General features: G+C 39.7%; 1 protein-coding gene across 2 annotated transcripts in view; it reads left to right on the top strand.

Annotated features, from left to right (window-relative positions):
- LOC102810898 (1-phosphatidylinositol 4,5-bisphosphate phosphodiesterase beta-1-like) overlaps nucleotides 1–12,397 on the top strand; it is a 1,100,672-nt gene that overhangs the window by 969,600 nt on the left and 118,675 nt on the right. The window contains exon 32 of one of the 2 annotated variants that reach the window (XM_006870398.1): nucleotides 2,372–2,489. The exons of the other annotated variant lie outside the window; for it this stretch is intronic. Within the exon in view, the coding sequence (XP_006870460.1) occupies nucleotides 2,372–2,470 (99 nt within the window). The 3' untranslated portion in view covers nucleotides 2,471–2,489. The remainder of the gene's footprint in view (nucleotides 1–2,371; nucleotides 2,490–12,397) is intronic. 2 annotated transcript variants of the gene reach the window in all.

Genomic DNA, 12,397 nt, shown 5'->3' with positions numbered 1-12,397 from the left:
ACAAACAAATTTATACAGTTATAGGAAGCTTAGCATGAATTATTCAACTGTTTATTGAGTCCTTATGTTAAGTGTAACCAAAGGCCCTAAGATTTTAAATACATTTATATAAAGCAGTTAAAACATCTGTACAATTGTTAGGGTATCAACTTCAAGCCAAGAACTCTGCTCAAAGCCACCAGTATCTTTCACTTCAGATTCTAAAGTAACCTTGGAACTGGTCTGTCATTAGAACTATGTCCATTTGCAATCTAGTCTCGTCTTAACACAGCAGCCAGAGGCATCCTTTTTTTTTTTTTTTAGTCATGATACAAAGATGCATTTAATTAGGTTGAGGATGACAGATGACCAAGCAAGCCATTACAATGTACAGTAACTGCTGTGTTCGAAGTAAGAACAGAGCGCTGAGGAAGCACAGAACAAGAGCATTAACATTAGTCTTCGGCAGGGGTAGGAGTCAGGGAAGTCTTGGTGAAGGGAATGATATTTGTGTGGCTCTACAGGACAAGGCACTTAACAACAACAACAACAACAACAGGACAAGGAGAGTTTGACAGGCGGGCCAGAGCACAGGGGATTCAAGACAGGACTAAGTGTGTACGTATGAAGGCAGAGAGGCCAGGTGCTCCATCGTCATCTGTTCAGGGCTTTGGCTATACTGAGAGATGCAGCTGAGCTTGTGGGCATGAGGCTGACAAGGAGGGAAAGGCCGAAGGGGGCCCCCAGGAGTTTGGAGTTTAGCCTGCCTGGTAAGAGGAACCAGTGAGCAGTTTTGACTATGGGTGTGGCACTTCCTGATTTGCTTTTTTCATTTTTAATGTTTTATTGTGAATTATGTGTTAGTTTACATGGGAGAACATTAGCTTTACATTCATCCTGTCATATATCGCTTCATTGCCATGATTACAATCCCCTCCATGCATCATCAAACAACCAAAGCAGAGGCATCCTTTTAAAGCATAAATTACATTGTCTTCTGTACATGAGAATTCAATGGCTCCCATCTCTCTCAGAATAAAAGTCTTAGCCTTACACAGGCCTCCAAGGTCTGGCATGATCTCGTCCTGCTTTCCTTCATCGCCTTCTCATTCCCTCATTGACTTGATCTTTGCTTAGGCCATTCTGGGCTCTTTGCTGGTCTCTAAATTATACCTGGAACACCACTCTCCCAGACGTCTGCTTGGCTAACTCTTACCTGTCTTTCAAATCTTTGTTCCAATCAATCTTCTCAAAAAGGCCTTCCATGACCATTTTGTTTCAGTTATAAACCCCTGCCACCAGTGTCCCGTTCTTTCATTCTGATCTATTTTCTGTTGTATAACATTCGTCACCTTCTATCCTGTCCTGATGCGGTGCTGTAGGATAAGCACTGGACCACAAGGTCAGTTTGAACCACAAGATCGTTGGTTCAAACTCACCAGCCACTCCTTGGAAACTTCTCATAGTGTTGCTATGTGTCAGAACTGTTTTGATGGCACTTAACAACAAACATCCTGCTAGGACAGGGAACCTCTGCAGTGTAGCAATTAAGCACTTGGCAGATAGCCCTAAGTCAGCAGTTTGAACCCAGTCACCGCTCCATGAGAGAAAGATGTGGCAGTCTACACCTATAAAGGTATACAGCCTTGGAAACCATATAGGGCATTTCTACTCTGTTCTGTTGAGTTGCTATGAGTCAGAATGCACTTGATGGTAACAGTTATGGATTTTTGCTTTGTTTTGTTTGATACTGGTAGTTCATTTATTTTTTTCTTAAGTGTTTTGTTTAATGTTGTTTTCTCTCGATTAAAATGTAAGCTCCACAAAGCAAGGGCTTTATCTATTTGTTTTACTGATGTTCACTGATGCCTTTGAATTCTAGGCAACCAAGAATAACACTTGGCAAATAGTTGGTATTCATAAGTATTTGTTGAATAAATGACTTCCATAGAAGGTTAATAAAATTTGCTCTGTGTATGAAAAGACAGTCTGTCTTTGGGCAAGAAAAGTGTAACCATTGAGTCCAAACTTACTGAACTGTATTGTTCATCTGAACAAACTATTGTCAGTAATTTAACATAATTTCTTGACAGTAGTTGGGTTTTGTGGAGAATTTTTCTAAAGTAATAATTGTTATCATACTTACCAATTCAAATATTAAATTTGCAGAGGGGAGAGGAAAATCCAATTGCCTTTTCCATTGCATTTCCAGTAGGCCAGATGCCGAACCACACTGGAGATGTTGAGGTAGATTAAGGCTGTTTGAGATTTTAAATCTCTGTTCTAGAAGGGAGCCTAAGAGATCTCCCAGATGGATTATTGGAAACACCAGGTAACTTAGAAATTAATGTCAGTGCCACAAAAATGACAGCCTCCCTTTTTTTCCACACAGGGGGACGATTCCTCCTCATTCTTGTCGGAAACTTGCCATGAGGATCCCTCTGTCTCCCCCAACTTTACTCCCCCCAACCCTCAAGCTCCCAAGTGGTGACCACCGTCCTTCCAGCCAGGTAGGACTGGATGGGAGGGGTCGCTGTTGAGATAGGGTGGTGTGTAGCCATCCAGTTGTCAGGCATATAGACTTGCTCCTTTATTTTTCACCTTTCCTTTCTCCATGTCCCCATCTTTTTTTTTTTTACCTGTTACAATTTCTAGCCACAAACAACATATCAGCCTCATTCTTTCGTGCTTTTCTCTGATACTTCTGTTTTTCATCATTCTGTTCTTGCTTCCTGACATAAATTCCATTCTTCCATATTGTATTTGTTTCTCTATTTGCAAAATTGTCTTTCTTTTTAAACTTGCTCTTTCTCTCTTGCACTTAAACTATTAATTCTATTTTTTGAAACATTTATTTCATTCCATTTCTTAATGCACTATTTTTCCTTAGTTATCTTATCTTTAAAACCAGTGGGATTATGTTAACTCTCAGGGATTCTTCCTATCCCATTTTACTCAATTTACCACACAATATTAAAAAAAAAAAAAAATCTAGCAAAATTCACTCTATTCCCACATGTTATATTGAGTTAAGGGAACAACACATTATTTCCTAGTTCTATAAAATCAAGAGCTCTCAGAAACAATTCATTAATAGAAATACTTGGATTAGGGCTTTTGGTTGGATCAAGCAATAGCTTGTTAGATAAGGTTTTAGGTTGTCCAAAAGAGAAGCATCATAAAATTGGCTATCTGTTGTATTCATTTAACTAATTATAAAACTGGGCTAAGACGTCATTCCAATGTGTGTGCATTTCTGGAAGAAAAGAGGTCTTCCTATGACTATTAAGAAAGCAAATATATTCTGATGCAAAAAAAAAAAATAGTTCTGTGGGGAGACTTTGAATGCTTTTTTTTTTCTTTAAGCATTAACTGATCTATGATGTGATGCAATAGACTTTACATTCATGCCGAAGAATTACTGAAAACTACAGTTTTACTGAGAAAGAGGTTTAAATTCCTCTCTTCTACAACAATAGCCACTTAAAAGTATGGCTTAGCTCTGTGCTTTTTACACTTCAATCAGTATATGAACTGCCTGTGGTTCCTGGGTCTGATTCTGACTCAGTAGGTCTGGGGTAGGGCCTGAGAGTTTGCATTTCTAACAAGTGCTTAGTTGATGCTTCCTCTCCCACATTTCAGTGAATCACAGTTTCAAAACAAAACAAAACAACTTTTATTGTGAATTGGGTGAAGGTTTACAGAACAGATCATCAGTTTTACATTCAACAATTCACATACTGTTTCATCAAATGGATTGCGACCCCCTTCACCGAACATTGCCTATCCCTCTACCTCCCTGTGTTTTCTGCTTCCCTTTCTCCTTCTTTTCCTAACCCTTCTGAACCTTGTCCTTGGGTAAGTGATGCCCTTTGGATCTCAAATGGTTGACTATTCTAAAGAGTACATACCTCCCTAGCGTTATTTTCCCCTTATAAACCTGTCTACTGTTTGACTGAATAGTGAGCCACGGGAGTGAGTTCAGTTCCAGTCCTGAAGTATGGCTAAAGGCCTTATGTCAGTGCTCTACCAGTCTCAATCTGACCAGTTAGCCTGGTCTTTTTATGACTTTGTTTTGTTCCACATTCTCCTGACACTCTATTCAGGATCCCTTTCTAGCAGTTAATAGTGGGCTCCATCTAGTTCTAGGTCATGGAGACGGATGTTGTCATGGTCCATTAGCCGTTGGACTAATTGTTTCCATGGATCTTTCGTTTTCATCACTCTTCTTTCCTCTGGCCAAAGAGAGATCAATAGTGGTGCCATAGATGGCTGCTCAAAAGCTTGTAAGACTTAAGTTGCTATTCACAAAAGCAGGATGAAGAAGACTGCCTTTGTTATGTCAACTGATGATGGTGTACCCTGACACTATGGTCCTGCATCCGCATGCCAAGCAACTCATTCCCTTAAGGATGAGTAATGTCTAAGAAGTTTTCACAACTTTTCCTAACATAGATTCCACCACATTCATGGATATGCTTACAGCAAAGGTAAACACCAACTCTTCTTACCATACCCATTCAGTCTGCATGTCTATCTATGCATCTGTTTTTAGATCACCATTATTGTGTTGTTGTTGTTAAGTGTCATCGAGTCCATTCCAACGCATAGCAAATCTGTATAGGGTTTCTGAGAAGCAGTTAGTGAGCTTGAGCCACCAACCTTCCAATTCAAACCAACTTTGCAGTCCAGAGCTTTAACCCACAGCGCCACACCAGGACTCCACCATTGTGTATATTTCCATATTTACCTCTGTTGCCTTTCACTCCCACACTCCTCCCAGTGTGCTCCCCTGTCCCATCATTTTTTTCTTTTTTTTGCCGAACTCCCTCTTTGTGTATATTGCCTTATCCTTTACCCAAGCCAGTGATTTGCCCTCTCTTCTCCTCCAGCCCCTGTTGACTGGCAAGATTTGAATACAGTTCTATCTCATGACGTAAGCCCCTGAAAAAAGAAACTTTAAACAGACTTCATGTTGTTTTATTGTATTTTAGCTTTTTGGCCTAATGGCAATCCTGGCCCTTTAATATGCTTTATTTTCTAATACTGCCTGTGACACTAGAAAGAAAGAGGCAGAGAATGCCATTTGACAGCAAAGTCACTGCCAGGCTATTTATTCTGCCTACGATATCCCAATGGTGATATTCCTGGGGTGTCCTTAGAATAAAAATAAAGCCCACATAAGAAGGTGGGAGTGGCCTCTAGAGAAAGGCATCAGAGAGACCTTAAAATGTCTTTTTTATTCAGCTACAAATGCTCAATCTCTCTCTGTGTGTGTATGTGTGTGTAAGTGATACTTGCTACTGTTCTGATCATTTAGGGATATGTTGTGAACATATAATAGCACTTAGAATATCAAATTCTCTCAGGAAAGCCAATTACAGCAGAGCTCTGAACATGTGTTCAGATGTTGTTTTTCAAGCCAAATACAATGGAGATGTAAATGTTACATTTTTGTCTGTGTCCCTTCAGCTTGTGTCAGCCCATCCACTCCTTGTAATCCCTTCACAGCGTCAGCTAGGCTTCCTGTTTAACAAGAATACTTACTTTCAAAAGAGGCAACTATTCCCACAATACCTATACATTAAAAATTCTTCCACCAGGTAGCTTGTTTGGTACCTTTAGCTTTCCACATATAAAAGGTGAAATAAAGATAAACCAGTTTCATACTTCTCACGGGAAAAAAAAAAAGTCTCATTTCTAAAACAGAATAAACAAACTAATTTGAATTTAAAATCAGACAAAATGTTGTTCTTTTATAGCAGTATATGAATAACAGATTTTTCTTTCTACCATATTTAATATTTTTCAAAATGTTTATCCCATGCTTGTTTCCCCTGTAAATATCTCTACTCATATTTGTACATTACAGCTGAAAATGGAATGAAAGAATGAATGAGTAAAAAATAATACATAAAACTGTTATGCATTTTCTAGAAAAATATCCGTTTTAAAATTTTATATCAAGAGTACCCATCACATAAATTAAAATTTCACAGTTTTAAAATTTGGACATAAACCTTTACTGATGGAAAAATATATTCCTTCTATCAAGTAGTGATTAACAGCCCAGACTGAATATGTGAGTCACACATTGAACCCTGATAACGTCGATTTTTATAATGGCTACAAGTCATTGTAGAGTAAGACTAAAAGCAAACAGAAAGGGATTTTCTTACATTTTGTGTATGTATGAACCTCGGTGTCAAGTATGAGGGGCTTCAAAAAGCCCCCTCATATTTATTAAGTGCCTGCTTTGTTCTGTGACATGCCAATTTCAATAGGGAGGACAAAAGAACAGAATACATAGTTCCTACTTATTTAATAAAACCAGAGTGCAATTCCAGACCACAGAAGGGCATTTTTATTTTTTATTTTTTTTACACTTAGCACAATAATAAAGGAGCTCTGGTAGCGTAGTGATTATGAGTCGGGCTGTGGACTTCAAGGTCAGCAGCACAAAACAACCAGCTGTTCCCTGGGATAAAGATGAGGCTTTCTGTTCCTGGAAAGATTTACAGCCTCGGAAACCCTATACAGGGTTGCTATGAGTTGGAACCAACTCCATGGCACATAACCACTACCACACAATAAAAACAGTAACAAAATTTATTGAGCACTTACTATATATTTATTGAGAACTTAACTGTGTTGCCAGGAGTTCTGTTGTGGGATTGTAGGATAAGCAGTGGACTGCTAACTAAAATGGTTAGCAGTTCAAACCCACTAGTCACTCTTTGAAAACCCTATTCAGGGTCACTAGGAGTCAGAACCAATTTGACAGTACACAACAACTAATATATTGGGGCTAACGCCTTCAATAAGGAGCTCTGGTAGCGTAGTGGTTACGAATCGGGCTGCGAACCTTAAGGTCAGCGGTTCGAAACTACCAGACGCTCCGCGGGAGAAAGATGAGGCTTTCTACTCCCGTAAGGATTTACACCCTCGGAAACCCTGTACAGGGTCGCTATGGGTCGGCACCGACTCGACGGCACTTAACAACAACAACAACAACGCCTTCAATGCATATCATATAAAATTTGTTGTTGTTGTTGTTAGGTGCCATCGAGTCGGTACCGACCCATAGCGACCTTATACACAGCAGAATGAAACACTGCCCGATCCTGGGCCAACCTCACTACTGTTGCCACGCTTGAGTCCATCGATGCTGCCACTTGGGGTCTTCCTCTTTTTCTCTGACCCTCCACCTTACCAAACATGATGTCCTTCTCTAGTGACTGGTCCCTCCTGACATATGTCCGAAGTATGAGAAACGAAGTTTGGCCATCTTGGCCTCTAAGGAGCACCCTGGCTGCAATTCTTCCAGCACAGATCTATTGGCTCTTTTGGCAGCCATGACACTTTCAATATTCTCCTCCAACACCGACAACTGTGTTGTTTTGATGGAGCACTTCACTGCATGTCTACCGGATCCGCCATCTTGTTGAGATAAATATCACTTAAATATCATCTTATAATTGCTTCTTTCCATTATACAGTTGAAGAAACTGAACTTCAAAGAGATTAATGAACTTTGCTAAGGTCATACAAGAAAAGCCAAATCTTGAGTACCATGGCATTGTGTTCTCAGGTTTCTTAGTAAATGTCTAAACCAAGATGCTGTGTTCTAGATGTCAGAGTACGCAACATCTCTTTCCCTCATTGCCATGGGCAGGCAAACAATCAAGGCGCACATTCTGCACCTCAGGAAGGGATGGATATCAGACGTATATACCTAACATTGTTTCATCTGCTGGTGGTATACTCTGACCTCCATGGGATTACAACAAAATCCTGCTAGAAATTTATCTCTGGCCAAACTGGTCACAGCAGTGAGAGGCATTAAGCACCTGTAGGCTGTTCAAGATGCTCAAAATCCCTCATTTTAAACAAATATATTAGAGAAGAATATCTTAGGACTAGATTTTAGAGAGGTTTCAGCCCTGTTTTATAGGACTCAACTCTAGAAAACCAAAGTTGACCAAAGCTCCAATGACGCAGAAGTGAGGGGACATACTGAGTTATGGTGTGGTTTGCACAGGTGGTTGAAGGGGATTTTGACTCAGCCTTTAATGAAAATTCTACTGTGAAACACATAGGGTCACCATGAGGTCAATAAGTGTTTCTTTTGGGTGCAGGAAATGCGAGGGGTCTTTTTCCATGGCTGCTGAAGATTCACAGCTCCCTTCTCTAAAGCAGTAGGATTAAAGGAGGGCCAACCCACCCTCACCAAGCCTTAGCTTTGCTCCCTCCCTCTCTGCTTCTCCATTCATTTACCATCTAGCTTATAAGGGGGCCTACCGAATTCAAACCATAAACTAAATGGATTAACTCCCCTTTTGATCTTCTTCCTGTTCACTTCTCTAGCTACACCTTCCCCTCTTCATCACCTCTCTTCTCCAAGTCCTTGCCTGTTGTTATTGCATATTGTTAAGTGTTCTTGAATCAGTTCCAACTCATAGCAACTCTGTATATGGTTTCCAAAGAGCAGCTGGTGGATTTGAACTGCCAGCCTTGTGGTTTAAAATTAATCGAGCCTATTTTTTCCACTTCTGCACAAGACCTTTTTAAAGTGTTGAAGAGCAAAGATGTCAGTTTGAGGACTAAGGTGCGCCTGACCCAAACCATGGTATTTTCAATGACTTCATATGCTTGTGAAAGCTGGACAGTGAATAAGGAAGACTGTAGAAGAATTGATGCTTTTGAGTTATGGTGTTGGAGGAGAATACTGAAAGTGCCTTGGGTTGACAAAAGAACCAACAGATCCGTGTTGGAAGAAGTGCAGCCAGAGTGCTCCTTGGAGGCCAAGATGGCCAAACTTCATCTCTCCTACTTCGGACATATTTTCAGGAGGGACCAGTTGCTGGAGATGGATATCATGTTTGGTAAGGTGGACGGTCAGAGAAAAAGAGGAAGAAGACCCCCAGCGAGATGTATTGGCCAAGTGGCAGCATCAGTAGACTCAAGCGGGGCAACAGTAGTGAGGTTGGCCCAGGATCTGGCAGTGTTTCGTTCTGTTGTGCATAGGGTCGCTATGAGTCGGTACCAACTCAATGGCACCTAACAACAACAATAACAACATTTTTTCCACTGGAAGAGTTGTATAGTGAATTATAAGAAAAGAGGTTAGGGTGCACACACGATTTTGAGTCAGGGTCTGTTTTTACTTATTATACAATTATTTTTATGGCTTTCACTTAATCATTCAAATAATATTTAATGGAGGCATCTTAAAATTAAGCACTTCAAGTTTCTTAGATGTGAAGTATCCCCTTTTGGATTACAGTCAGTTCTCAGTCAGGCTTTTGTATAGCATGTAGCTAATGGCTTTGCTCTTTTTCTCTGGAGTTAGAATCAGAGGAACTCTTTTGGGTTAAATTATGAAAGATTTTAACAAGAAACAAAAAATACATCTAAATGTCTAGATAGATTCCCAAGGATTATGATACTGTCTCATTGAAGATCTTTTAATGTGGTGATAAAGGGACCATCTGCTCACAGAGGCTTTTGCATGACTGGTGACCTTTTTATAATCACCTTTGAGTTCCATGAAGGATACGATTAATTAAAGTCAGAAGTTTGCCACTGAAATAATAGGTATGAGATCCAGAGAATTGAAGGTGTTGGAGGACTCATTAAATAGAGTTGCATAAATATCATGCTGAAAGATTTAATGAGTCCATAGGGTCACTTATAAAACAAAGGCACAAAGATGACCTAGAAAAAATAAATTAGAATCAATAGTGTGCTTCAGAATTAACAACTATAGATTGGATATTAACACCTGAGAAATGAATTCTATAATTATATCTTAATGATGTATGCTGGCGTTGTTCATTTTTAGTTTGCATACATGTAAAAATAATCTCATATAGCTGTGCTGATATCTGTGGCCGCTGAGAATCATGAATACCTCAAGCAACTATAATTAAGTGAATAGTAACAAATTTTTATTAATTTGACCAATAATTACAGAACTCATACTATATTCCAGCCACTGGAATTGATGCTGGGAATTTAAAAGATTCAATTCCCTCTCCCACAAGTTCATAGAGTCTAGTACAGAGCTGTTCCAAGATGGCAGAAAGATTTCTTGTCTGAAATCGTCAATGCAGTAGTCTCTAGGCACAGGTGGTTTATAAGCATTTGAAATATGGCTAATACATGTGAGGAATTGAATTTTTATCTTATTTCAATTTAAATATAACCAGCCACTTGTGACTAGTACCTACTATATTGAACATCACAGATGGATCGTGCTTAAATTTAATTTCTAATATATGGTCCAGAGTCCCCAGTTAAGTGGTTGGCTATTAAACAAAAGGTTGTAAGTTCCCATCCACTCAGAGGTGCTTCAGAAGAAAGGCCTGGTGATCTACTTTCTAAAGATCGCAGTCATTGGAAACCCTATGAAGCACAGTTCTGCTCATAAGTCCGAATTGAATCAGCTACAACTGGTACTGGTACTGGTAGGTAGGGGTAACATATTATCAAGCATTCTAGAAAGGATTTGAATTAGGACAAAACACTATGATTATCATTATAATGGATCTATTTACAAGGGAAGAAAGCCCAACATCTACTTGGGAAATCAAGGAAAGTTCCATAGAGTTAATAACACTTGATCTGAGATTATACAGTTGAGGAAAAGTTTATCAGGCAGAGTAGACAAAAAGAAGTTCCCTATGATATTATGAAATATTAACAGTAGGCATATGATAATGCCATTGTTGTTGTTGTTACATGCCATCAAGTTGGTTCCAACCTATAGCAATCCTGTATAGGGTTTCAGAGGAGCAGCTGGTGAACTTGAACCACTGAACTTGCAGTTCAAATGGCTTTGTAGTCTGGTGCATTAACCCACAGCGCCACAGCAGGACTCCATGATAATGCTGTTGTTGTTGTTGTTAGGTGCTATAGAGTTGGTACTGACTCATAGTGACCCTATCCACAACAGAGCAAAATTGCCCAATCCTGGGCCACTCACTATTGTTGCCACACTTGAGCCCATCGATGCTGCCACTTTGCCAGTCCATCTCGCTGGGGGTCTTCCTCTTTTTCTCTGACCCTCCACCTTACCAAATATGATATCCTTCTCCAGTGACTGGTCCCTCCTGAAAATATGTTTGAAGTATGAGAGACGAAGTTTGGCCATCCTGGCCTGCAAGGAGCACTCTGGCTGCACTTCTTCCAAAACGGACCTATTGATTTTATGGGCAGCCCGGGGCACTTTCAATATTCTCCTCCAACACCATAACTCAAATGCATCAATTCTTCTACAGTCTTCCTTATTTTGCATGCATATGAGGTTACTGAAAATACCATGGCTTGGGTCAGGTGCACCTTAGTTCTCAAGCTGACATCTTTGCTCTTCAACACTTTAAAAAGGTCTTGTGCAGCGGATTTGTCTAATGCAATATGTCCTCTGATTTCTTGATTATTGCTTCAGTAAGTGTTGATAGTTGATCCAAGAAGAATGAAGTCTTTGACAACTTCAATCTTTTCTCCATTGAGAAAAATATTGTTTATTGATCCAGTGGTGAGGATTTTTGTTTTCTTTATATTGAGATGCAATCCATACCGAAGGCTGTGCTCTTTGATCTTCATCAGTAAATATTTTAAGTCCTCTTTACTTTCAGCAAGCAAGGTTGTATCATCTGCATATTGTAGGTTATTAACGAGTTTTCCTCCAATCCTTATGCCATATTTTTTTCATATAACCCAGCTTCTCGGATGATTTGCTCAGCATACAGGTTGAATACATATGGTGAAAGAATGCAACCTTGTCGCACACCTTTATTCATTTTAAACCATTCAGTGTTCCCATGTTCTGTTCTAACAACTGCCTCTTGGTCCAGGTACAGATTCCTCATGCACACAATTAAGTGTTCCAGAATACTCATACTTCGCAATGTTGTCCATAGCTTGTCATGATCCACACAATCGAAAGCCTTTGCATAGGCAATAAAGCACAGATAAACATCTTTCTGATATTCTCTGCTTTCAGCCAAGATCCATCGGACACCAGCAATGTCCATGGCCTCTTCTGAATCTGGCTTGAACCTCTAGAAGTTCTCTGTCAATGTATGCTTACAGCCATTTCTGTATTACCTTTAGTAAAACTTTACTCGAGTGGGATGTCAAAGATATTGTCTGATGATTTCTGCATATCATTGGGTCACCTCTCTTTGGAATGGCACAAATACAGATCTCTTCTATTGGGTCACCTCTCTTTGGAATGGCACAAATACGGATCTCTTCCAGTCAGCTGGCCACATAGTTGTCTTCCAAATTTCTTGGAAGAGATGAGTGAGTGCATCCTGTGCTGCCTCACTTTCCTGAAAGATTTCAATTTTTATTCCTTCAATTCTTGGTGCCTTGTTCTTTGCCAATTCCTTCAATGCACCTTGGACTTCCT

Source organism: Chrysochloris asiatica, unplaced genomic scaffold (assembly GCF_000296735.1).
Source record: "Chrysochloris asiatica unplaced genomic scaffold, ChrAsi1.0 scaffold00141, whole genome shotgun sequence".
Lineage (NCBI taxonomy): Eukaryota > Metazoa > Chordata > Mammalia > Afrosoricida > Chrysochloridae > Chrysochloris > Chrysochloris asiatica.
Note: the sequence above shows the minus strand (reverse complement) of the source record. Positions and strands in the feature narration are given on the sequence as shown.